General features: G+C 38.1%; 1 protein-coding gene across 1 annotated transcript in view; it reads right to left on the reverse strand.

Moving 5' to 3' along the window:
• REEP3 (receptor accessory protein 3) overlaps positions 1-27,514 on the reverse strand; it is a 100,319-nt gene that overhangs the window by 26,336 nt on the left and 46,469 nt on the right. Inside the window, exon 2 of the mRNA XM_068981602.1 lies at positions 24,947-25,019. Coding sequence (XP_068837703.1) covers positions 24,947-25,019 — 73 coding nt within the window. The remainder of the gene's footprint in view (positions 1-24,946; positions 25,020-27,514) is intronic.

Raw genomic sequence — 27,514 nt, forward strand, 5'->3', positions numbered from 1 at the left:
ACTATAATTCAGGTAGCTTTAACAGTTTTCTGTTTGGAAAAATCAATTAATAACAGCCATGAATAACTTTTGAAACAATGTGTTGTAACATATGAAGAGTAATTTACCTTGTGTGTGTGTGTGTGTGGCTGTGTGTGTGTGTGTGTGTGTATGTGTGTGTACTGTTGGTCAGTCGTGTCTGACTCGTGACCCCACAGACTATAGCCTGCCAGGCTCCTCTGTTCATGGGATTTCCCAGGCAAGAATACTGGAGTGGGTTCCCATTTCCTTCTTTAGGAGATCTTCCCAACCCAGGGAGTGAACCCGTGTCTCCTGTGTCTCCTGCACTGCATGCAGATACTTTACCACTGAGCCACCTGGGAAGCCCAGTTTACTTCACTTAAGAGCTTAAAAAACTGCCCGAAGCAAATAGCACATTGCTGCTGCTGCTAAGTCGCTTCAGTCATGTCTGACTCTGCGCGACCCCAGAGACAGCAGCCCACCAGGCTCCCCTGTCCCTGGGATTCTCCAGGCAAGAACACTGGAGTGGGTTGCCATTTCCTTCTCCAATGCATGAAAGTGAAAGGTGAAAGTGAAGTCGCTCAGTCGTGTCTGACTCTTAGAGACCCCATGGACTGCAGCCTACCAGGCTCCTCCGCCCATGGGGTTTTCCAGGCAAGAGTACTGGAGTGGGGTGCCATTTCCTTCTCCAAAATAGTACATTATCTACAATGAAACTGATTTATGATTATCATCTCAAATTTAAAAAAAAGACTAAATATTCCCTTCAGTTTTTCACTTTTCATGAGTTACTTTACTCCCTCACTGCTGCCAATTCCAAGCTTTTTGTCCCAGTATGGAGATTTTTTTCCAGGGTTAAAATCCTATGTGCTTTCTCTTGCTGCCCCCTTCTTTTAAAAGCAAAGTGAGGCTCTCACACAAATTCATTCATTTAGCCTTTCCAAATCAAACATTAATTTAGTACTTTTACCTTTCAACTGTATTCACAAGGTTATCCTCTAAAAAAGAAATGAAAGGGAAAAGCCTGGAAACAAAACAGTGCACTTTTATAAGACTAGAAGGGACCCTGCAGGTGATCAAGTTTTTTTGAAGCTTTATTGAAAACAACTGTAAAACAATTACAAAAAAACACACACCCTGCTCTTGTTGGTCCTTCCATTCTACTCACTGTAGGACTCTTGAGGAGACTCTAAGAAATCCCAGTGCTCCATGGGGCATAGTTCAAAAATAAATAACACGGCAAACTCCTCTCCTTTTACTGAGGGCCAAAATAAGTAAGTTGTGCAAGAGGCTGAGCTGGGAAATGGGCACAGGGCCATAGTCTACAATGAAGCCTGAAAAAGGCAGATTTTCAAACAAGAGGTTGCTGTCAGATCAATCATTTCATTTCTCTCTCTCTCCCTCTTGCACTTAGCACAAGGATTTCAGTGTAAACCTTACCACCTTCTTTCCTGGGAAAGTGGCAGCTTAAGTTAACTGGTCTCTCTCATAGGAAGTTTAGGAAACTTTCAGAAAAATAAATGATTTAAGTCAATGCTTGTTATTTTTTCATTATTTTGTATTTTCATCATTTTACTATTTCACAACCCTCATTATGGCTGTGATCTTCCAAATGGATAAGAAAGAAAAACAACACTCCACAAAGACTCATAATTTACCCAACAGAGTTGAATAGTATGGGTAGTTAATGTTTGGTGATACTCTCTGAAATACTAGTTCTCAAACAGACTTGAGCTGCTAGAGTCCCATACATTGCAAAAGCACTTTGACTTTAGTAAAGTCAAGTACTTACCCAGTTTTCAAATTCATTTTACTTATTTTTATTTGCTAATTTTTGGCTGTGCCGGGTATTAGTTGTGCCATGTGGTCTCTCAGTTGCAGCATGTGGGATCTAGTTCCTTGGCCAGGGATAGAACCTGTGCCCCTTGCATTGACAGCACCGAGTCTTAGCCACTGGATCATCAGAGAAGTTCCTCAAATTCATTTTAAAACCCACCAAATATATAAGTGCTTTCACATATATAATGTTTATCTCTCTAAAAAAAAGACTATATTTATTTAGGTTGTGAGAATATTAAATAATGCCAAAAATTTTAAAAGGAGAAAAGAAGAGAAAGAATGCTGTGTCCTTTTAGTTAAAAAACAGCAAACTATACAATTAATAGTGTATTCCTGGTCATTTTCCTGTGGTATTGGCTCAATTTTATATAAGCAAAACTCCATAGTTCTAATTTATCTTTAACGAATATATTCTTTGACAATCTGCTCTCATAAATTTCTGTATTTTTTTGTTTTCCTTATGAGAAATATGGACCTTAACAATAGTTGAATTGAGTTAATAATTAAATGAATGCAGTGAGTGTGTGTTATTCATGTGAGCAAGTATGAAGAAAGTTAACCTTGAGAAGATACTGCTTTCTTTTTCCTATTAATGGATTTGGTTGGGATTTTACACCAAATGATTACTCAGCAAACCTTTTATTAAAACTATACCTCAAGGCTGCTCAGCCTACTCTTTAAGGTCTAGCCCAAAGAAAATAACAGAATGAAGTCAAGGTCAAAAAGAAGGGAAGAAAGAAAAGAGCAATACACAAAATGATAATTAAAAATATGTTACGGTAAAATATTCTTTAGATGGACAGAAAACATCAGTAACAAAATGTAGTACTAAAACCAAAAAACTGGTAGGAAAACAATGCCAACTGATAATCTCATGACTGTATGAAACCAAATCTAATAGAAATAAGTGCTATTAAAATGTTATGCAAATAAAAGTCAGTAACTTAACAGGCAGCTGTAATATATCATAATCCACCTTTAAAGTTACAGGAAAAAAAGTTTATGTTAAGAAAGTGGGAACAAATTCTATTTCTTTTCAGTTCAGAAACAATTGATAAAATCAACAAACCAACGTTTAGATCTCTTCATGAGGACAATGAATAAGAAAGCTACTCAAAAAATCCAGACAAATGGTGGAGAAGGCGTGGCGAGAAGGGAACCCTCCTACACTGTTGGTGGGAATCTAAATTGGTACAGCCACTATGGAGAACAGTATGGAGGTTCCTTAAAAAACTAAAAATAGAGCTACCATATGACCCCGCAATCCCACTCCCGGCATATATCCAGAGGAAAATATGGTCCGAAAGGATACACGCACCCCAGTGTTCACTGCTGCACTGCTTACAATAGCGAAGACACGGAAGCAAGTGAAATGCCCATCGACAGAGGAATGGATAAAGAAGACGAGCTACAAACACACTCGGCCATTGCAAAGAATGCAACGACGCCATCTGCAGCAACGCGGAGGGCCCTAGAGAGTGTCACGCTGGGTGAAGCCAGTCAGAGGAGGAGAAATATCGGATGACATCCCTTACATGTGGACTCTAGACAGAAATGATACAAATGAACTTACTTATAATACAGAAAGAGACTCACGGACTTAGAAAAAGAACTTATGGTTGCCGGGGGTGCGGGGGAAGGGATAACTAGGGAGTTTGGGAAGGTCATGTACACATTGCTATATTCAAAATGGATAACCAACAAGGACATATTGTATAGAAAAAAAAAAAAAAGAAGAAGAAGAAAGCTTTTTCTTTACTCAACTCAAAAAGCTTTACTCAACTTTTTCTTAAACGTCTTTTTGACCCCAGGGAATTGAATTATCTAACAAGGTGGAGCTTATGAGCACTAACATGGATACACACACACACACACATCCTACTTTTGGTTCATCTTTCAAATAAAACATAATTTAGATAATTCCTAAGGACTCAGGTGGGATCATCACATAGAATACTCATTGACACAGCTGTAATAAGCTCTGCCTACTTCACATCATGGGACTAGAAACAGGAACATAACAGCTTCTGTCCTCAAGGATTTAACATTTTACTGGAGAGAAGAACAAGTAAATAACAGTGATAAACAAAACGGTCTGCTGTTTTTACTGCATTAGACGCCCTAGTTCCCAGTATGAGTCAAGAGCACAAGCGTTTGAGGAAAGTTTATTGAAGGGACTATTCATATAGTTGTGGAAGAAGTTCAAGAAAACCAGTAAAGAATAGTGGTTCACCATTGAGCTAGCGACAGCAGAACTGGCATTACTTGCCTGGTGTGAAGAAGGGTGGACAGGGACAGGTTTACTGGAATCCAAACAGGGTAACCATCAAGGCGTGGTCTCAGGGGGACACTCACAGCAACCCCTGGTGGCAGGGAGGAAGCTGGGAGAACCCTAATCTGACCGACCTCACGCTCAGCCAGCCTTCTGATTTTCTGCAGGAGTCTCTCATGAGCCAAACCCAAAGGGAAGTCAGAAATGATGCAACCTGTATGGATCAGCCTCCTGGGCCCTAAGCAAGGCAAAGAAAGGTGGGATGTGGAGGAGAAACTCCACTGGAGGGGCTGGGGGTAGGTCCTAGCATTGTGCAGCCTCTCAACTCTTGGAAATATATTAGCAATAAAAATCATTCCTCACTACTTCCACAGACACCTCACCAGTCCAGAGGATGATCATCTCCTGTCCAGATTATTCTCACAGTGTCCTAAGTGATCATTCTGCTTTTCTGGGTCTTTTTGCATATATCACTCAGAGTGTCTCCTTAGAGAGCAGGTCATTGTGTTATTGTTCAGTCACTAAGTCATGTTCAACTCTTTGTGAACCCATGACCTGCACACACCAGGCTTCCCTGTTCTTTACCACCTCCTGGAGTTTGCTCAGATTCATGTCCGTTGAGTCGATGGTGCCATCCAACCATTTCATTCTCTGTCGCCCCCTTCTCCTGTCCTCAATCTTCCCCAGCTTTATGGCCTTTTCTAGTGAGCTGGCTCATCCCATCAGGCGGCCAAACTATTGGAACTTCAGCTTCAGCATCCATCCTTCCCATGAATATTCAGGATTGATTTCCTTTAGGATTGACTGATTCGATGTTCTTGTTGTCCAAGGGACTCTCAAGAGTCTTCTCCAACACCACAGTTCAAAAGCATCAGTTATTCAGCACTCAGCCTTCCTCATGGCCCAACTCTCACATCCGGACATGACTATTGGACTACATGGTCATTCCTCTGCTGAAACTCCTCTGCTGGCCCCCATCAGAATTCTTACCTTGGCCTACCAGGCCCTGTGGTTCTGGCTCCAGCTGCCTCTCTGGCCTCATCTGCTCTGTCCCTCCTTCCCCTGTTCTGCTTCAGTCATATCAGGCCCTTTTACTATCCTTCCTGGGTGCAGAAATGTTTCTGCCTCAGGGCCTTAGTACTTGCTGTCTCACTGTCTGAAATGCTCTTCCTTCAGTTATCCATGTGGATAGCTTTCTCACTTCCCTCAGGTCTCTGCTCAAATATTTATCTGAGAGCCCTTTCTTCACTACCCTGTTTAAAATAACAATGTCCTTCTAACTCCCTTATCATGACTTATTTTTCTCTTTAGCACGTATCACAGACACATCTAACAAATACTAAAATGCTTTTCTTGCCTTTCCTTACTAAAATGTAAATTCCAAGAGGACAAAGCTTTTATTTTGTTCTGCACAACCCTCTGTATCTGCAGAGAAGGAGCTCAGTAAATATATGAATTGTTGAATGAATATGAAATCACCCAGAGCTTAGCGTGCTCCTTTCTGTAAAGACTGCAAACAGCTTAGACAAGAAGTAAAGACGTGACAATTGAATATAAAGGAGTCTTTTGAGGCCTGGTTGAAAAAGAAAAATGGGGGGGGGGGGAATAAAAAATAGCATGAGGCTAAATGAAAGCATGCTTATAGCCTCAAGGATTGAACATTTTACTGGAGAGATAATGAGATTCAAATTATGAGGAAGCAGGAATTCTTAATGGGAATGAGATCTTGTATGAGATAGATAAGAATAAGATGAGAAAGAAGAGTGAGATCAAGAAAGAAGCTGGGGTGTATCTTCCTCTGAGATAGAATCAAAAGGAGCGTGGCCATGTTGGGAAGAGGCTGAAGTGGTTCTATAGGTGAGGACCTCTGCCTTTACTCTGGAGTAGGAGGGCAGGTTATTTTTAATGCTGGGGATGGGTGGGAAGGAGAGTGGATTTCAAAAGAGTAGTAAAGGTTTATGAAATTTGTTTATATGGATGGAATAGGGATCTGCCTAGGGTAGAGATGGAATAGATTATGTGACCAGCGATGCCCTTGGCTTCTCTGGGTATCAGAGAGAGGTGGCTGCAATGAAAGGTCTGGGATGGTGAAACAGGACGGGGTGGAGGTGACAGCTTGCTGTTCATAAAAAGGCAAATAACAGAGGCTGGCTGGGGAGTCGCCCAGCCAGAGCTAGCGCTTCTCAGCCCATTTCTGAAAAAGGTAGGGCCACGTGTCCAGTTCCCGCCAACAGAATATTAGCTGAGGCTTTTGAGAAGTGAGTGCGTCTCCCCACAGGCTCTTCTTTCGCCCTGTGGCTGGGAGGGCAGGGAGCAGAGTAACCTTGGAATCCTCATATTACAGATGGGCAGAGCCCCATTTCTTCTTACACGGTTGCTTGAGAAACATTTCTTGATGAAGTCAACACTAACCGGGACTGTTATGCTAAAGACAAATATGTCTTATATTCCCTCTGCCACTGCATTTTTGTTTCAGCTTAAGAATCTGCCTCCAATGCAGGAGACACAAGAAATGTAGGTTTGATCCTTGGGTTGGGAAGATCCCCTGGAGTAGGAAATGGCAACCCACTCTAGGATTCTTGTATGGGAAATTCCATGGCAGAGGAGCCCGGCGCACTACAGTTCAAGGGTTGTAAAGAGTCAGACATGACTGAGTGAGCAACTTACCTGCTTACTTATAATTACAGAAGCTTAGCCTACCCTAATATAAAAGGTTACCCTATAACCTCTGTGGGGACTGAAACAGTCATGGTTCCAGAATTAGGTGGACATCAGTCAAAGTACTGTTGGCTGCAACCTGTGACACCGGTAATGCCCTGGTTGGCACTGATGGATGCTACTACCACAATGACCTGGAAATGGAGGAGTATCATTTTAAGAAACTCTGCCTGAGATAGCCCCAGGGGACTCTCAGAAATATTGGGGGGATTTTCCTGGTGGTCCAGTGGCTAAGACTCTGAGCTCCTAATGCAGGGGGCTCGAGTTTGATCCTTGCACAGAGAACTAGATCCCACATACTGCAATTAAGACCTGGGGCAGCCAAAAAAAAAAAAGTATTTGAGAAGAAACTGGAAGATAGGCAAGATTGATGTTCTCATGCAGCAGACTAGGGCAAAGCCAGAGAAATATTATTTTAAATTACTTTTATTATCCTTTGGCTAGTGCGGCCTCTACCTGTATAAATTTGTTATTGTCTGTAATGTCAGTACATGTGACTTACAGAAATCCCTTGGTACTTTCAGTAGGCCAAGAAATCAGATACAGATGCTCATTAGAAATATGCATAAAGTTTAAAATAATTATATTCTGAGTGGTAAGCCAAAATATTCAGAGAGCAAAATGCATAAAAGTCAGTGGGAAGACTACATGAAAAACAGTTGTTCAATGGCCTATTTTGCTGACTTTGGTTTTGTTTTCCCAAGAGTATACCTAGTGATTATTACAGTACCTGGCACAAAATAAATGTTAAGAAATATTTATTAAATTATTAGTGACCTGGGCTAACTTATGAGCAATAATATAATTTCCTTCTTTTTCCTAATTATTTTGTAATAAAGTTCTTTTGAAGTGGTCACAATAAAATGGCAATCATTTATCAATCTTGGGACACACTTTCCCTACTATATTTTTCATAACTAGAGAAATGTGATGAATGTTTTTAAAAAATAAAATATTTGCAAATAAAAATTATCCAAATGAAATGTTAAAATCATTTAAATATCAAAATAAATTTATTTTCTAAGAAAATATACTCTTATAGTTTGGCAAGTTCTTTCGAAAACAGAGTCATCTGTGATATAAAACCACAGTATCTAAAATTACATTCTGGTTTATATAGTGCATGGATTAGATTATCCTACTTAACAAGCCAGTACTTGCTTTATTACTCAAAATCCAGAAGGCTTTTGTAAGACTTAGCATTTCACAAACCCAGACAGTCATGTGATAGTGTTCTTGCTTTACTCTCTCAAAGGAATTAGGATATTTTAAGCCTGAGTGAATACTGTAAAATGAATGTACTCACAGGCTAAATTTACTATCAAAAGGCCATGCTCCATTTAATAGGTATGCATGTACCTATTCCTGATGCTAAAAGAAAAGTAGGCCTCATTTCATGGTTTTTAAATATTTTTCAACAAAACAAGTTTTTATGATTCAATATCCTGAGACAGAATTTGCAATGCAATTGATTTAGATCCCAGGATATCCAAATAAAGCAAATAAAAAGTAAACTATAACTAAAATAACCCTCCTGATTTCCATCACAGAAGTTGAGAGCAATGGACTGGTATATTTATACTGAGGAATATCCTGTTCTGATGTGAGGCTCATTGCTGTACATTCACAAGAGTTATGGAGAACTGTGGTGAGGGCATATTAACTCAAAGGGATCTTTCTCAAATTGTATCTTTACATAACTTATTCTTGCTATGCTATGAGCATTGTGGTATTATGATAACAATGACATTAACAATAATGTATGTTAAATGGTATTTGTTGTTCCATCGCCTGGTCATGTCCGACTCTGAGACCCCATGGACTGCAGGTCAGGCCTCCCTGTCCCTCACCATCTCCTGGAGTTAGCTCAAGTTCATGTCCATTGCTTCGGTGATACCATCCAGCCATCTCATCCTCTGTCGTCCCCTTCTCCTTCTGCCTTCAATCTTTCTCAGCATCAGGCCTTTTCCAATGAGTCAGCTGTTCCCATCAGGTGACCAAATTATTGGAGCCCTAGTTTCAGCATCAGTCCTTCCAATGAGTATTCAGGGTTGATTTCCTTTAAGACTGACTGGTTTGATCTCCTTGCACCACAGTTCAAAAGCATCAATTCTTTGGTGCTCTGCCCTGTTTAAGGTCCAGCTCTCACAACCGTACATGACCACTGGGAAGACCAAAGCATTGACTACACAGGACCTTTGCCAGCAAAATGATGTCTTTGCTTTTTAACACACTGTCTAGGTTTGTCATAGCTTTCCTACCAAGAAGCAATCATCTTCTAATCTCATGACTGCAGTCACCATCTGCAATGATTTTAGAGCCCAAGAAGCGGAAATCTGTCACTGCTTCCACCTTTTCCCTTCTATTTGCCATGAACGGATGGGGCTGGATGCTATGACCTTAGTTTTTTTCATACTGAGTTTTAAGCCAGCCTTTTCGCTCCTTCTTCACCCTCATCAAGAGGTTCTTTAGTGCCTCTAGCTCCTCTTCACTTTCTGCCATTAGAGTGGCATCATCCACATATCTGAAGTTGTTGATGTTTCTCCCACCAGTCTTGATTCCAGCTTGTGATTCATCCAGACTGGCATTTTTCATGATGTGCTCAGTGTATTAGTTAAATAAACAGCGTGACAATAAGCAGCCCTGTGGTTTTGCACAACGCAAAAAAGATATGTTAACTTGACACATAGTACTCTGGGGCTATTACAAACAAAATGCTTTGACACAATATAGTCATAAACCTGGATGACAAGGCGTTCCTATGCAGAAGCAGCTTTCATGGGAAGGATGAGTAAAAGAAGACATATAAATGGATAATAAGTGATTACCAGCACAATATTTGATCCAGCATACAACTAGTAATATTTTAATATACTATATATTATTCATTTGCCTTGTATGAATGACATTTTTCCATATCCAAAGGAAAGCCTTCCTAACTGCCTCCACCCCGTCCTAAGGTCATACATAATCTTTGTACATATTTAATCTACTTTCCCTTGCAGTGTATCTGTGTAAAGGTTTGTATAACGTCTGCCTCTGCCTTTTGACCAATGTTGTTGTTGTTCAGTTGCTAAATCGTGTCCAACTCTTTGCCACCCCATGGACTGCAGCACGCCAGGCTCCCCGTCCTCCTTTATCTCCCAGAGTTGGCTCAAATTTGTGTCGATTGAGTTGATGATGCTATCCAACTATCTCATCCTCTGTTGCCCCCCTTCTCCTCCTGCCTTCAATCTTTCTCAGCATCAGGGTCTTTTCCAGTGAGTTGGCTCCACACATCAGGCAGCCAAAGTACTGGAGCTTCAGCTTCCGCATGTGACCTTCCAATGAATATTCAGGACTGATTTCCTTTAAGGTTGATTGCTTTGATCTCCTTGCAGTTCAAGGGACTCTCAAGAGTCTTCTTAACAACCAATAGGGACTGAAACTGTCTTGTTCATCATCATGTTCCTAGGACCCAGCCATCCCTGTACCTAATAAACGAAATACACAGGAAGGCTTTTACTGAACAGTTTCTTAAAGTTAAGGTCTGAATTGATGAAAAATTCAAACAAATAACTCTAGACTGCAAAGAGAAATTCATAACATATAACATAGTCTATTTTATCAAAGTTGTTTTCAAAGTTATCAGATATTAAACAACTTTCCAGTGTCTCTTAATTTCAGATTATTTGAATCATAGGCAATTAATGCTGGTTTTTCAGAAAAAATGAAAAACTACATATGCCTAATGATTTCAATTATAACCACACTAAGTAAATCCAGAGCATAAAATGCTAAAATATGCTTCACTGGGGGAGAAAAAAATCCTTGCCGAGGATTTTATTTCTGAGAAGAAATAAACACTGCTGAATTTCAGACCACCCAAAGAGAACTTTATTTTCTGACCATTAGTTATTCCCTCAAGTCAGCTCACCCAAAAGATTCATTCTACACCACATTTCAGAGACAACAGAGAGAACTTCTAATAGAGTTTTCTTTAGAAACAGGATCAAGTTGAAAAGGTTTCTCTTGTTTCAGTAACATTATGCAATAATTTGGTTATTTCATAATGATTTTTCCCCATTAAAAACAAAGAGGAACAAAATGTGAGAAATCAAATAGAAAAACGCCCTTTTTTATCCAACCCAGATGGCTCAATTATGGGATTTTTCCCAGAGCTGTGCCAAGTTAGAAGCATGCTTGAAAATAAGCTAGTTGAAGTTCAATCCACAGTGAATACAGACATTGGTTGAAATACTTTTTCCTTAAAAAAGAGGGAGCATGCATTGGGGTAAGTATGTTAGACTAGGATTGATTTGCATTTCCCTGGCTTTGGGGTGCTTCCTCCCTCATGGCCTTGCTGTCTTAGCTTTCTATAGCTTGCCAGGAACTAGGATGTTTGGGAGTCAGTTATATTAATACTTTCAGATGCTGAACTTGCATCACGGTTTACCTGCAGTTTCCAGACATCACTGCCAAAGACCTCACAGAATATCCTGTTGTTTTGAGGAGGAAAGTCTCATATTATACAGATGTATTTTGTGTTAAAATGAATTAAAATGAGGCAGCCTGCAACTAGAAATGGACACTCTTTCACGAGATTACCTTGGTTTTCCCTCAGTGCTCTTGAGTCACAGAAGCCCCATGTATCTCATCCCTGATCCCATGTAAGTCTGAGGAACTTGAGAGAAGGAAAAAACACAGAAATGTTTAAAAGCTAGATGATAATTAATTTAAAAGGAGTGTTGAAAAGAAGATAAAGCAGGAACTGCTTATGGGAATTGTTCCGAGGAGCAGAATTTAGGAAAGAAGGACCTCTTGGTACAAAATAACTCTGCATCCACACTGGCTGATAATTCGCACTTCACTTTTTCAATTATTTGAAGTCTTATTGATTCATTTGGAATAATAAATATTTATAGAGACACAGTTCACTTTTCATAGAACCACACAGAATTTCTCGTGGATTTTAGCATGGGACAGAGCCTATGCAGACAGAAAGGAGTAAACTGGGTTAGATGGCTTTCCTAATTATCATGCTTCCACACTAAACTGTCATCTTACCTTCTTTATTCCTTTAGTGTTCCCAAAGTCTTGGGCCACTGCATTTCCAACCTGAGACATTCCCAATGGCTGGCACCACTTCTTAGGCACCTAGGTCCCCTAGTTTCTCATGAATCTTTACGCAGTCAATTCTACCTTGCTATTTCCACACGTGAACTAATAAAGCCACTGAAAGGTATACTCTTTTTTCCAGATGACTGGCAAGATTATGACTAACACAGTAGATGAAAACTTTCCTTCTTCAAGTAAAAGATACCACTTTCTTTATACAAGTTGTAGCTTTCTTTATAGGCTCAATAATGTCACGGAGAAGGCAATGGCACCCCACTCCAGTACTCTTGCCTGGAAAATCCCGTGGATGGAAGAGCCTGGTAGGCTGCAGTCCATGGGGTCGCTAAGAGTTGGACATGACTGAGCAACTTCCCTTTCACTTTCATGCACTGGAGAAGGAAATGGCAACCCACTCCAGCGTTCTTGCCTGGAGAATCTCGGGGACAGGGGAGCCTGGTGGGCTGCCATCTATGGGGTCGCACAGAGTCGGACATGACTGAAGAGACTTAGCAGCGGCAGCGGCAGCATATGTCCAACATACAATAATCATTCAAACAGTAAGAAGCAGCCTAAATACTACATGGGAAAACAGCATCTTCTAGAGAAGCAAAGACTGGAAGAAAAAAAAAACCTCTAGGAGTAATACATCTGTCATGACTGACAAGTGAATCTGTGCTATCAAATTATTTTCCTTCAAAAGCATGTGCAGTCAGCCTCACATACAGAACTGAGGTTCACATTTGAGTGAAGAGAGACAGGCAAGTTACAGGGCATGGGATACTTGGGGTATGGAGCGGATGGATGTGTACAGTGGGCAGGACAGTATGATCACCGTGAGTAACACAGTGAGGGGGAACAAAAAGGTGGGAGGAATGACACAGGAAGAAAGGCAGATGATTACAAAGAGAAACTTCACTGATGTAGAAATGTCCTGTATGGAAACTAGGAGAACACCCAACTCAAAACCCTTACCCCCCAATGGTATAATATGCTTAACTTCATTAAAACATTATTTTTTGGGACTTTCCAGTGGTTAAGACTGTGAGCTTCCACTGCAGGGGGCGCAGATTCGCTCCCTGGTCAAACTAAGATCCCACGTGCAACACGGTATGACCAGAAATTTTAATTTTTTTAATAATATATTCCAAGTTATTAGTCCATTTACATACAGATGTTTCTAAAACAGTCTGTTATTTTATGCCCATCTGCCTACATAAACTTAAAAAAGCACAATGTGGTAATTATTCACTTTTCAGAATACAGTAAGATACCTCTCTTAGTCAATGCTTTTCAGTTTGGCTGTGGATAAGAATTACTTGGGAATTAAAAGCAATTATGTAGATTCTGAGGCTCCATCATCTCGGGGAAGAGAGAGGGCAGCAAGGTGTCTCGAAGGCAAGCTCTATGAATTTGTAATGTGTAAGCAGAGTTGAGAACATGCACAAAATTCTTGCTACCTGAACTGCGGTGTGCAGACCAGCAGCACTGGCGGCATCTGGGCACCTGCTTGAAATGCAGAATCTCAAACCCAGGCCAGAACTACTTAATTAGAATCTGCATTTTAAACAAGATCCCAGGGAGATTCTAGTGTTCCTCTAAGTGTGACAAGGATTGCAGTGGGAGGTACCCGGTGTTTTTTCTGAAAATACCAGTTAGAAGGAGGTGGTATCTATCATTCATGAAGAAAATGTAAAAAGAGCCTCGGGTTTGGAAGCAAGATGAACTCAGTTTGATAATTTGTTCGCTATAAACAATTAAAATAAGCCCTTGTTTTCATAACACTGTTTGGGCACATCATCATTTTTTAAAATAAGAACCTCAAAAAATAGAAGGAACTGAGCTTTAGCCCACTTCTCAGAGGCATTGTTTATGGCTAGCAGTTGAAAAGACAAAAGCTTTGAGTAAAGTACCCAGGGTAGGGCAGCCTATAGGCTCTTCTGCCCAGAAGTCTCATGCAGGATGTCCCATCCTAGAGTCCAGAGCTATCTGGACACAGACCACTGGATGGAAACCCTCTCCCTGCCCAAGGTGGAAGTGCCCTTAAGAGTTTTCTCCCTAAGAGTATGTCTAAATCTGCTTCCTGCAGAGAAAGGAAGAACATTGATGGGCAGGTTGAAATTATATTCAAACATCACATCATTGGCAAAGACGTTTCCAGTTGGCTCTAATAATTTATTCTGACAATCTTTTAAAGAAGAATATAATACAATAACATTGAAGTGTTAAACCTTTATTTAAAAGATGCTGTTGGAAACCTTTGAAAGTTAATATAATATTTTCAAATAAAATTACTTAACTCCATCTATTTCTGTGACTTTTCAAGACCTTTTGATGAATTTCTCAATTTTACCTGCAGAGTCTGAATCTGTGGTTTAAGAAAAGTGATCAGTCTATATAATTCTATATATTTTATATTTTTATAGTTATTCAAACTATCTTCAATCTTTTTACAATCTATTATATTTCTGAAGTAACATACCACTTGTGAGCTTTTAAAATTACATGAGGTTTTCTGACAGATTTTATTTTTCTTACTTAGCTAAAGTCTTCAGGAACAGCTCTAGCTTTTATATTTTTAGGAGGACCTTTCACAGCGTGATGGCAATCTGGCTGACAATATGACGATTATAGCTGTAGCTGGTGAAGCACTATATTACTAAAGTTACATAATAGAAAGAAAGATGATGTACATATGTGAACACTCCAAAGGTAGATCCTGTATTGTGCAAAAGAGGAAACATCTCTGCTTAAATAATGTAAACAGTAGCTAAAAAGGAAAAGGAAAGATCAGGGTTTCCCTGGTGGCTCAATGGTAAAACATCTGCTTGTAACGCAGGAGTCTGGGTTCAGTCCTTGGGTTGGGAAGATCCCCTTGGAGGAGGGAATGGCAACCCACTCCACTATTCTGTCTGGAGAATTCCATGGACAGAGGAGCCTGGCAGGCTACACTCCATGGGGTTGCAAAGAGTCGGATACTACTGAGCTATTAACACTTTTTTTTTTACTTTTTCAGTATGTCTTACATTATTTGAAAACATTCCATCTTTAAATTAAAAAAAATTTACTCTAAAATTTTAGAAAGAACTATGTTAGGCATTCATTTAAAGCCCCCCATTATTTAATTTTCTGTCACTTAAACCCTGTCCTATTTATTTTATCAATTTTTTTTTCTACTCTCCTCTGTACTTTTTGTTAGATTTACTCAAGGGAACAACTCTTAGAAATATTGAAATTCTCTTGATTTTGTTTTTATTTTACTTCTGCATTTTTATTGCTTTATTTACCCTACTTTCTTTACAGATTCCGTTAATTCTGATATTTTTGTTAGTTTGTGAATTGAATGCTTCGTTTTTCTTCCTGCTTGTTCAAAATAAATAAATAGTTTACACTACTGCACTCGAAACTGTTAATATTCAAGAATATAAATTGTAATAAATATATTGCTGTCATTTTTATTTTTGCATTTGCCTAGTACTGCACTTTTGAATTTCTCATGTACTCAATTATTATTTCTTTCTTTTGGAACTTATTGGGGAGGTTTCTTCAAAGTAGTGAGGCTATGGTTTGTGAACAGATGTGGGGGAGGCAGAATTGGCTGCTTCTGAACATGGTTTTCCTGCAGCACGGAGGATGGTGGCAGCTGAGTTTTTTGGTGTTTTTGGTTGCTGTAGCTTTTATGATTTTAAGCTGTTCCATCACTAGGGATTAGGGTGGAGGTGGCTAGGCCTCCCTCCAATTTACTATTTAACAACATTTCCTTTAATGGAAACAACAGTTTCTGTCCCTGATTTTTGAAATCTATTTCCATTGGCACTGCAGTTGGTAAAATTCTTCCTAGATATTAGCAAAAGCCTGACTTAGCCTCTTAGGTTTAAATGTTACTGGGAGAAATTTTTTCTTTGTGTATGTTTTATGAAGCATTTGCATTGGACAGCTGTGGTTGCTAGCTCCATCTTAGTGTGAAACTTGTGGGAATGCTTTCATTTTACTTTGTAAAGGTCAAGGAGTACTCTAATTCACATTATTAAATTTTAGCTGCCTTTTTTTTTTTTTGGCCTATCAGGGATCATGCCCAGGCCCCCTGCAATGGAAGCCCAGAGTCCTAACCACTGGACCTCCAGGGAAATATCTACATTTTTAAAGTTTAGAAGGAATTGTGTTAGGCTTTTATTTAACCCCAATAATATAAATCTTAATTTAAATTTAACATTTGTTTCCTAAAGAGGATACACTGTAATGATCCTGAAGAAATTATTTTTAGAAGACATAGGAAGAGTATGTCACTTGATGATTACAATAGGACCCATTACTTCAGGCAGTGAAATTACATACTAACATGCATTATATATACAATAAGTAATCCCAACACAAAAAATTAAGTTTACAAAGCATACTCATCACCTACTTTAAGTAAATGTAAGTGGATTTACTTCGTTAAAGAATAATGACCAACACAATATTGTAAAGCAATTATCTTCCAATTTAAAAAATTAATTTACATTAAAAAAGGTAAATGGTAGAATATTACAATGTATATCCAAACAGCTGAAATAAAAAATATAAATAAATATTAAAAAAATAATGAACTATCCCAAGCGATTCTTCTTAACTGTCCCAAACAGAAACTGATTTTATCACAACTTGATTTGTCAACAACTATAACTCAAGACAAGATAAGTGTGTATTCATTGCATGTCAGCTAAAATTAAATTTTAAAATTGTTAAGGATTGAAAAAAATAATATGTATTACTACTTCAAACCTATTTCCTATGTGAACACATTTTAAAAACCAATGTTAATGGTAAAACAAGTATTATCTGATATGACAATATAAATCAACCACAAGTATCCCATTCATAAAGTCAATTTGGAAATATGGGTAAATATAGTAGAATGAATGTGTGTGTGTATGTTTAGTCGCTCAGTTGTGTCCAACTCTTTGCGATCCCAGAATACACACATTTAATTGTAACCCCACTACAAATCTCATTAAAATAACAGAAAAGTGATTTTTCAGAAAGACTTAAGTCAGGAAGAATATAGAAAAGAGCATCAACATTTTTGGACCCAGGAAAGAAATGGATGAGTAGTAACTGACCCAGAAGAGCTGAAAAAACTGAAGAGTAAGTGGACGGTGGGAAAAGTTGAGAAGCAACCCAAGTTTACACTGAAGAGCTTCCAAAAGGTTCAAAAATTGGTAACACAATTCTTGGCCAAAAAGGACAAATGGAGGATGGCTGTAGGGATACTGCGAGGACAGGTAGATCCTTGGATGGCCTCCCACTCCGCGGTCTGGTGACACCCCTTGCTCCCCCTGAGGCTTATTCTCTGGAAAAAGCGATGGTTGGATTTGCAAATCTCTGGCGCAGTTGAGTAGGGCCAACAGGGATTAAGTAACAGATAATAAATTGAGTATTTGAGGGCCCCAATCCTTGTTTTCCCACGAGAATGCCAGCAACCAAGTGCCTTTCAGAATGGAAGAGTCTTCTCTGGGAACAATCTGCCTGGCACAAAAGAAAACACCTGAAGATATAGACACTGATAATTTGAAATGACTGTGATGGGTTGAGATGTGTTCCCCAGAAAGATATGCTGAAGTCTGTTATAGACTGTGTTCCCCTAAAATTTGCTTGCTGAAGCGCTAACTAACCCCCAGAGTAATGGTATTTGGAGATAGAAACTTTAAGGAGGTGATGAAGATTCAAAAGGTCCTAAGGATGAGGTCCCACTTCAAAGGATGGGGCTCCACTTCAACAGATGGGTCCCCACCTCATTAGAAGAGTAAGAGACCCTAAAGAAATCTCTCTCCCTGCACGCAGAAAGAAAAGGTCATATGAGGACACAGATAGAATGTCTGTAAGCTACAAAGAGGCCTCCCCCAAAACCAACCCTGATGGGACTTTCATCTTGAACTTGCAGCCAGAGAACTGTGAGAAAAAACTTTACGTGGCCTAAGCTATTCATTGTGTGGCATTTTGTTACAGTAGTCTGGTAAGAGTACTACAAAGTTCTAACCCTCAGAATGTGACCCCACTTGGAAACAGGGTCACTAAAGATATAATTAGTTAGGATGAGGTCATCTTGGGGTATGGTGAGCCCTTAATCCAATGTGACTGGTGTCTTTAAAAGGAGAAAAAAAAAGAGACTCAGAGACAAAGACACATGAGGGAGAACATCATGGGGATAACAGAGGCAGAGACTGAAGTGCTGCCCCTGAAAGGCAAGAATCACCAAAGACTGCTTCCTGCCAACCACTGGAAGGACTGCTTCCTGCCAACCACTGGAAGCTAGGAACAGGCAAGAAAGGATTCTCGTCAACAGGTTTCAGAGGGAAAGTGGCCCTGCCCATATCTTGGCCCCAAAAGAGCGAGACAATAAAATTCTATTGTTTTAAGACACTCAGTTTGTGGCACTTCCTTATGGCAGTCCTAGGAACAAATAAAATGCCTAGTTAAATCCCCTTGTAGTGAAGATCACAGTCAGCAAGCCTCTTCATGGGTTCAGGACTTTGAATTAGCTTTTCATTATAATATTCAAATATGAGTAGAGAACTGAGGATTACCTAACTTTTGAGAAAAATCATACATGAAAAACAGAGGCCGAAATGTAGAAAGAACACATCTAAAGAGCGATCATTCATATCCTCAGACAAAAGGGAAGCTATTTTAAACACAGTAGGAAGAGGACGCTATCGAAAAAGGGACATTCAGAGAATAAAAGAAGCCCTTGGAAATTAAACACAGAAGAGAAGAGAAGATTGAGGAACTCTATCATAAAATACAGCAAAAAAAAAAAAAAAAAAAAGAGTTGGGAAAGAGAAGAAAAAAGATCAGAAAATTTAGAGAATCAGTCCAAGTGGCTTTCTAACTGAATAAAAGGAACCCCAGATCAAAACAATTATTGAAAATGAAGTGGAGAAAATCCTTAAAGAAATAATTTTAAACAAATTTCCCAGAGCTGAAGGACAAAGCATTCTTGGATTAAAAGGGATGACTGAAGGTTTAGCAAAATTGACTGTAACTGGCTTATACCAAGGCACGTCATCTTGAAATTTTTAAACTACAGGGACACAGAAAATTCCCACAAGCAGGTAAGATGCCAAACGTCAAATGTGCCAGATGTCTGCACAGCAACACAGTAAGTTAAAAGACAAAATTCTGAAGGAAAATACTTTCAGCCTACTTTCATCTCAAAAAAAAAAAAAAAAAAAAAACACCTCTCAAAAAGCCTTCTTGGGAAGAAAGGCATGCATCAAAATGAGGAAGTAAAAGAAGAAAGAGGAAAACAGGAGATTAAGAAACCTGAGCATCTAAGAGTCAGTCTGGAATATCTAATGGATGAGAATGCACTGAGAGAAAATTCACACATCTATCACAGAGTTTGGGTCTAAATAAGCAAGGAGAACAGAGAATGCCAAATAAGCGAACAAAACAAAACAGAAAAACAAGATAACGAATAACAAATTACTGTGAAGAAAAAGAATGGTCATGGCAGGCTACTGTAGACATCAGATGCAAATGGTGTTTCCATGCTGAAAACCTTATATAACAGGCACTGATTTAAATGCTTTGTTGCATTAACTCATATAATCCTCACAACCACCTGAGGAGGCAAGTACCACGACTGTACTTTTTTTCCAGATCAGGAAAGTGAGGCAAAAAAATAACCCATTCAAAGATACAGCTAGTAAGGCACAGGGCCAAGGTGATAAGCCAAGCAACCTAGTTCTTTATCTCTAGACTCTATTGCTTTTTTCTAATTTAGCCTCAATAATGTAAATACTGAATACTGATCCAACTCAAATTACATTCTAATGATACTGGAAATTATGCAAGTATATAGAGACATTGGGTAACTTATAAATCATCTCTAACAGAAGGAACTCAACTGATGAGATACATCTGAAAAATTAAGAAACAGCCATACAAGCATGTATTTAGATGTATAAATAAATACTAATGGATTTGGATAAAAGAACTGAAAGTAGTTTCCTTGAAAGTTAGAAATAGAGATGAGGAAGGTGGGGAACTGTTGTTTTACATAATAAGCCTTGGACAACTGTCTGATTTTAAAAGTATAAATAAGTAAAGCTTTGATTAAAAACAAAAAGTAAATTAAAAGTAGATCACAATAAAAAATAAACAGGATTGCAGCCTGATAAAACTAATTTTCAAAAAATTTAAAAAAAAACCCTTTTTGATGCATTGCAGAAACCAACACAATATTTTAAAGCAACTATCCTTCAATTAAAAATAGATAAAATTTAAAAAATCCCTTTAATTTGTTAAATTTTCATACTTCACAAATCATTAAAACCCTTCAAACAAATGAGTGTTTTTAGTCCAAAATATGAAAAGATGCCTGGGGAACACGTTTGACAACAAAGTTTCTTTACTACATTTTTCCCCTTTATAACTGGTAGACAAATTTCTAACAAACAGAACTAGTAGGCAACTTAAGATTTTACCAAATGACAAGCATGTGGCATATTCGTTCAGCTTCATATCACCCAAATATTCAGTCAAAAATTAGGTCACTTTCAAAAACTACGTCAACAGGGTTTTGGAGGGCCTTTCAGAAAGTAATCTCCCAGAGTTTCCCCTGTTCTTTGTTCTTGCTCACAGTAAATCTCAGGACCAAACGTCTGTGATTTCTAAGCACTGTTGCCCAGTCTTTTCATTGCCACTTTCCCCAACATTCTTAGAATAAGAACACTGGTTTCCTAGAAAAGCTACAGCAATTATACACAACTTGGAAGTAAACACTCCATTTTCAAGTCGTGAGACGGTCTAGGCTTGAAAAAAATTGCAAAACCATACTAATTCTTCAGTAAGTTTACATTTCAATTACTGCAAGACTGAAAGACTTTAAGTAGGCCATAGCTGCCACACTATACAGGAAATTATATCCTAGGAAAGCTCCGTTTTAAAAATAGGCAAAGGAAGAGAGGAAGATTGCCAAAATACACAGCTCTTTCCATTTGTTTTGATTTGAATACAGCATCTGTTTTATCAGGTGCAATCTACAATATTTGCAGCCTTAAAGACAATGGTAGCAGTTAGGGTGGGAAGAAGTAAATTAACCAAAAATGTTTGCTTTCTGAGAATAATTTTGAAGTAGATATCAGTAGAATTTAGGTATTAACCAAACATCACAGAATAACTGGACTTAGGGATAAGTCAGACTGGTCTGTGTACTTCTTAACGAGCAGAATCAAAGCTGAGAAACTAGATCCATCCACTGAAGAAAGGGACATGTTCTTGTAAATACCATTTAAGATTTGTTAGATACTTAGAAGTCAACTCTTCTTCCTTCTTTACTCATTAAAAAAATATTGAGTACCTACTATGTAACATGTACTGTTCTAGGTATAGGAATATAGCAATTAACAAAACTCTCTTTGGAGCTTATCTGGTGGGGAAAATAAACACAAATACATACAAAAAATATATTACAGATGGTATAAAAGGCTATTAAGAATATAACAGGGAAATTTTAAGAAAGTTACTTTTATTAAGAAACTACCAGATAAAAAACAGATTTGGATGGGATTACAAGAAAACTCTGTGAGAAGAGAGTTTTGATAAAATTGCTATAAATCAGGGGTAAAACTGGATGACTTAAGTTTAGGTGAGGTTCACTAAGAAAATGATACTCAAAATTTTTGTCACAAATAAATTTATGCTGGAAATATTTAAAGAACTGCCAAGATCACACAGAACTTTCAAAAACATCTCATTTTATCTTTAATCATTTTACAGTTGGTTTAGATGCTTATGGGTCCTGCCCTTGTACTGGTTAAGCTATTTCACTGCTCTACTTGGAAAATATCCATACAAGTGGGGTTTCTGAAGATCCACCTTGGAATTAATCACAGGCATATTTGCTGGTTGTTGCTGAAAGCTGTTTCAATTTTTTTGCTTTTCAAGTGAGAAAAACCCTCATTTATTTTCTAATCTGATACCTTTCCTCCTTAATGATTCATGTGACCCTGGGCAAGTTAATTCACTTCACTGAGCCTGTAATAGTCCAATATCCCTTACTACTTTATGGAATTGGAGTGAGGGCCACTGAGATATTGTATTAGGCAGAAGAATAACATCTCCCTCCTCCAAAGATGGCCCTGTCTTAATCCCTGGAACCTGTGAATATGTCAGGTTGCGTGTTAGAGGAGAAATCAGGCTGCACATGGAATTCAGGTGGCTAATCGGCTGACCCTCAGATGGGGCGAGGAGCCTGGATTACTCAGGGGAGTCCAATGTAGCCATGAGAGTCTTTTTTAGGGGAAGAGGACTTCAGAACCTTCTTTTATCTCAGGAGAACTAGAGAGATACCAGCTTGAGGAGGTCTCAGTCCCATGTTTCTGGCTTTGAAGCTGGAGGAATACAGCCGTAAGCCAAGGAGTATGGGCCACCTGTAGAGGCTAGCAAAGGTAAGGAAACTGATTTTCCCCTAGTTTCCCAAATGAATGAGGCCTGTGGATCCATTTCAGATTTCTGACTTCTGAGACTGGCTTTGGTTTAAGCCAGTAAATGTGTGGCAACTGTTGTAGTAGCAACTGGAAATAATAATACACACAAGTATTTTGAAATTGGTAGAAATTACATAAACATTAAGATGTTATTTTTCTAGTATGATATCTCTGCTTAGTCTCTCCAGCAGACTTGATGGCAGACGCTTTGGTCCCCAGGAGGTCTTACAGTAGTGTCATACTTCCGTGTCAAAAGCAGATTCCTGCCTTTCTCGTTTCAGTGCCTGTGCCTGTTTTTCCGTTTCACTCTAGCTCTTGCTTAATTTGTGAAGCAGATTTGATTACCATGTAATCATCAAAACAACTCCAGCCACCTGCCTTTTTGCTTCCCCAGTTTCCCTTCAATCACTGATGATTCCGATATTCCCAAAGGGATGGTTAAAGACACTTGTTCCAGAGTCATAATACTGTAGCAAAATTATGTACAGATAATTCTTTCCTTGTTTTATGAGTTAATCTCTAAAAAGATGTCCAAGGCAATATGTGAAGTATATATCCAAATATGTATGTATGTAGTAGGTGTGTATATATAAATATATAAGCACATGTCAAGTCTTAAAGTTTTTGCAACAGTTTGAATAAGAATGTTAATGGATTCTCTTCCATAGGTTAAGTTACTTTAATTTATGAAGCAGAATTAAAATTTGAGGATTAGACCATTCTTACTAACACCAAATTTATAGAATAATGCAGTAGTAAAATTGAGTGTTGTATTAAGGGAGTAAAAATCTATGTTTCTAAGTCCTTAAAAACATTAACAAAATTAAATTGACGCATAGTAAGAAATGTAATAATATTGTCATAATGGTTCTTAGGTCAATCCCTGAATAATACTGTTTTTCCTGCCCTTCTATCATTAATTTACACATAAGGGCCTCTTTTCATTGTAATTTGTTATACTTTTATGGGTTTCCCTAGTAGTTCAGATGGTAAAAAATCCACCTTCAATGCAGGAGGCCTGGGTTCAATCTCTGGGTTGGGAATATCCCCTGGAGAAGGAAGTGGCAACTCACTCCAGTATTCTCTCCTGGAGGATTCCATGGACAGAGGAGCCTGGTGGGCTACAGTCTGTGGGGTCGCAGAGTTGGCCACAACTGAGCGACTAACACATACATACTTTTATATTTCCTTTTCCTATATTCTTATCTTTTATTTAAGGAATGGCATTTGTGTGCCTGCTGACAAGGTCCTCATGAGAACTTCATTTTCAATTTGTAATTTTTTTCCAACAAAAACGTTGTACATTTGGGAGGGGAGTGAGAATACTTCACAGATATATACACAGAGACACTCAGATATACCAGTTATTGGTTATTCTAGGTTTATAATACTTCACAGGTAAGAGCTGAGGAACATATCACCCTGTACTTCAAATATACAATAAAGTAGATTCAGAAAAAAAAAATCTTGTGTAATCACACTATCATAAACTTTTCAAATGAGGATTGTATCAGCCAGTACAGTTAATTAGTAGCAAGTTGAATACTCCTAGCATATATTTTTGTGGTGTTTAGAAATGAAGAGCAAGTCTTGTTTTTATCTTTCAAAGCAGAATTTCAATTAAAATATGACACCATAAGGCAAAGTGTTGTGTGTGGACTAGTGCAAGGTTGTGGAGTGTTACTGTTTTGCTTTAAATATAAAATTGACAATAATTTCAGATCTACTACATCTAATAATAAAAGTTTGGGTAGTATTTTGTATGTTTTTGGAATTTGACTTGATTTTTCTAGTGATTACTTTTAAAATTTATTTTTAAAAGTATTGGTCTATGACATAATGGAAATTATTAAAAACAACACAAAACCCAAAGTGGTCCTGTATCACAAGTAGCTTGAGAAGCACTTGTTAACTGAAGAAAAGTGCTTGTATCTAAAAACTAAAGTATGCCAGTACCATAAAACAATATTTGAAGAATTTATTATAATAAACATTTAAAAATTGGTGAAAGTAAAAAAAAAAAAAAAAACAACAGCTAAAAGATGGGGAAGAGGAAAGTGAAAGAGAAAAGAAAGATTGATGACTGAAGAGGAAATCACAGCATACCATGATTCAAGAAGAGAAAAAGACTGTAACTGTCAGTAGTCATAAGGTGACTACATATTTAATCAATTAGAAGATGACAAACACCTATGAAGGAAGGAAAAGATTCTGGGGCCATAGAGATATTCCACGTAAACCTATACATTTATAAGACTGAAAAACAGACAATTTCCCAACCTCTTATTTTACTGGAGGTTGACTAGAGATGCAATGACTCATTCGGGAATCATACTTGTTTAAATGCCAACTGACAGCAAACTATTTTTGAAACTTCACTTTGGAATTATATTCAAAATTAGTTTTAAAAAAAGACGAACTTCATCACATTTATGTAACATTTTTAACCCCAAACATTATTCCAGCTGTTTCTAAAATAATGTTTTTCTAGTATTGTATACAGTGGAAACATTCAACTAGAATTGATCACTCACAAAACTATACTTACATATTCCTTCACGTTTTTCGTTTTCACAGCTTTGTATGAATAATATGCAGGATAAAGCATTCCAAACACCAACCTAAAAGCAAAAAGTGCAAGAAGATGAATCAAACATAACAATGGTTTTAATAGCTCATGAAAATTTCACCTGATAGAAAAGTAGACAGTACATGGAAAACACATGACGGTGTAAATGTATACAAAACATTGGTGTATAAACTAAAGCCACTCAGAAAAGCAAAGGAAAAAAATATTTTTTGAAAACCAAAGGATAGTTTCAATATTTTACACAGGCTTATAGGAACAAAAGATTTATTTTAAAAAAGGCCATTTAAAATCTTTTATTCCACAAAAAATATTCTGTGGATCCTGAACATTTTGGAAAATGGAATTATTTGTGCAAAATTTGTGCAAAATTGCAGAAAGTAAAATAAAAATTGTCCTCAGCCTATGAGTCAGAAATTACCACAGGCAACACTTTACTGTATGCAAATCCCATTTTTTATCCATGGGATGCAAACCTAAAACAGACATAATGTTTCCATACACACACACAATTTGTGATAATGGAAAAAGTGGTCTTTCACTCTGATTTCTAATTATGACAGTGCTGTGAAACAATACTTGATATATTTATTATAATATATATTAAAATAACTCAAAGCACTTTATGACAATTACTAACAGGATTTAATTCTAACAGATAGCATTAAATTATTTCACTAGATCCAAGGAGTGTGTGTGTGTGTGTGTGTGTGTGTATAGACACAGAAATGACATGATGCAGTACACATTGGCATTTTCACGTAAAATATCATGGAATTTTTCTCTTCAAATATTAGTCGACAGTATTGATATCTTCACTACATTCCATATTGATATTTGCATGGTTTATTTAAACAGTCCCGTATTTATAGGCTTTTGGTTAATTTCCAGATTTCTGCTATTGTGCTGTACTTAGTCACTCAGTCATGTTTGACTCTTCGCGACCCCATAGACTGTAGCCTGCCAGGCTCCTCTGTCCACAGGGATTCTCCAGGCAAGGCTACTGGAGCAGGTTGCCAGCCCTCCTCCAGGGAATCTTCCCAACCTAGGGATCGAACCAGTGTCTCCTGTGTCTCCTGCATTGGCAGGCAAGTTCATTACCCCTAGTGCCATCTGGGAAGCCTTTCTTAAGGCACAGGAGGAGTTATTTCCTCCGGGCAAGAATTCTAAAAAGGAATTTTCTTCAAACTTTCTCTGTAGTCTAAATAATATTGTGACCACACTGTCAAAAATTGTATTTTTCTGTGGTCATAGTTTCATAGCCAAAATTTAGACCAGATAGTGCTCAAATTGGCCCTGATAACAAGGGCAGATTGGTCCCAGCAGGGATTGTCCCTCTGGGGAAGTAGGGGTCTTAGTTTGATCAGCCCCAGGATGTTGATTATAGGAGAAAGTCTTGGACATAAGAGAACTTCAGTCCACTTTCCTGTTCTATGTCAATAAAGAGCTCATATTTTTAGGCCATTTTTCTTATCCTTGGATCACAGGTATAGATAGGTTGACCAGTCATTAAAAAACTTTTTTCCAAGAAGTTCCCAGGTGGGGTGTGGAAACTTAGAGGAAGTGCTTCCCATATTAGCTTGAGCAGCTTGTACCAGATGTCTTTGCATTATTGCACATAATACAAAAAAAATTTCTGTGCATACAGATATTCACTTCTTGGTTGTGATGTTGCTGCTTCAAAGAGTATAGACATTTTTGCCTATTACCAAATATGCCCTGCAGAGAAGGAGTTCTACTTTACATTCCTATACATTGCCAATCGTGTGTATCATGATTTTTTAAAAAAGTTTGCCAGCTAAATAAGAGATACATAATCATCTCATATGTTTTAACAGTTTAAGTATGAGTTTTTTCCCAAGTGTTCACTGGTTTTCTGATACATGAAGTGTATGATATTCTGTTGTCTACTTTCCTTTTTGGTTTATTTTAAAATAGAGTTTTAGACTAGTTTTATTTTACAGAAAAGTTGAGAAGATAGTATAGATAGTTCCCAATAGCCTACACTGAGTTAGTCCTATTAATACTACCTTGTATCAGAGTATGGTATATTTGTCATAATTAATAAATCATTTAAACTATATTAGTAACTAAAGTCCAGGCTTCCCTGGTGGCTCAGATGGTAAAGAATCTGCCTGCAATGTGGGAGACCTGGGTTTGATCCCTGAGTTAGGAAGATCCCCTGGAGAAGGGCATGGAAACCCATTCCAGTACTCTTGCCTGGAGAATTTCATGGACAGAGGAGCCTGTCCGTGGGTTATAGTCCATTGTGTTACAGAGTCAGACATGACTGAGTGACTTTCACAAAGTCTGTACTTTATTCAGATTTCTTACAGTTTTTACCTAGCATCCTTTTTCTGTCCCAGGATCCCATTAAAGATAGCATATTTATAGCTAGTTGTCTTCCCTCCTTAGGACTCTTGGCTGTAACAATTTCTCAGACTCCTTGGGAAATGATCTGGACAGTTTTGAGGAATACAGATCAACTACACTGTTGGAATACCAGACCACCTGACCTGCCTCTTGAGA

Source organism: Capricornis sumatraensis, chromosome 10 (assembly GCF_032405125.1).
Source record: "Capricornis sumatraensis isolate serow.1 chromosome 10, serow.2, whole genome shotgun sequence".
Lineage (NCBI taxonomy): Eukaryota > Metazoa > Chordata > Mammalia > Artiodactyla > Bovidae > Capricornis > Capricornis sumatraensis.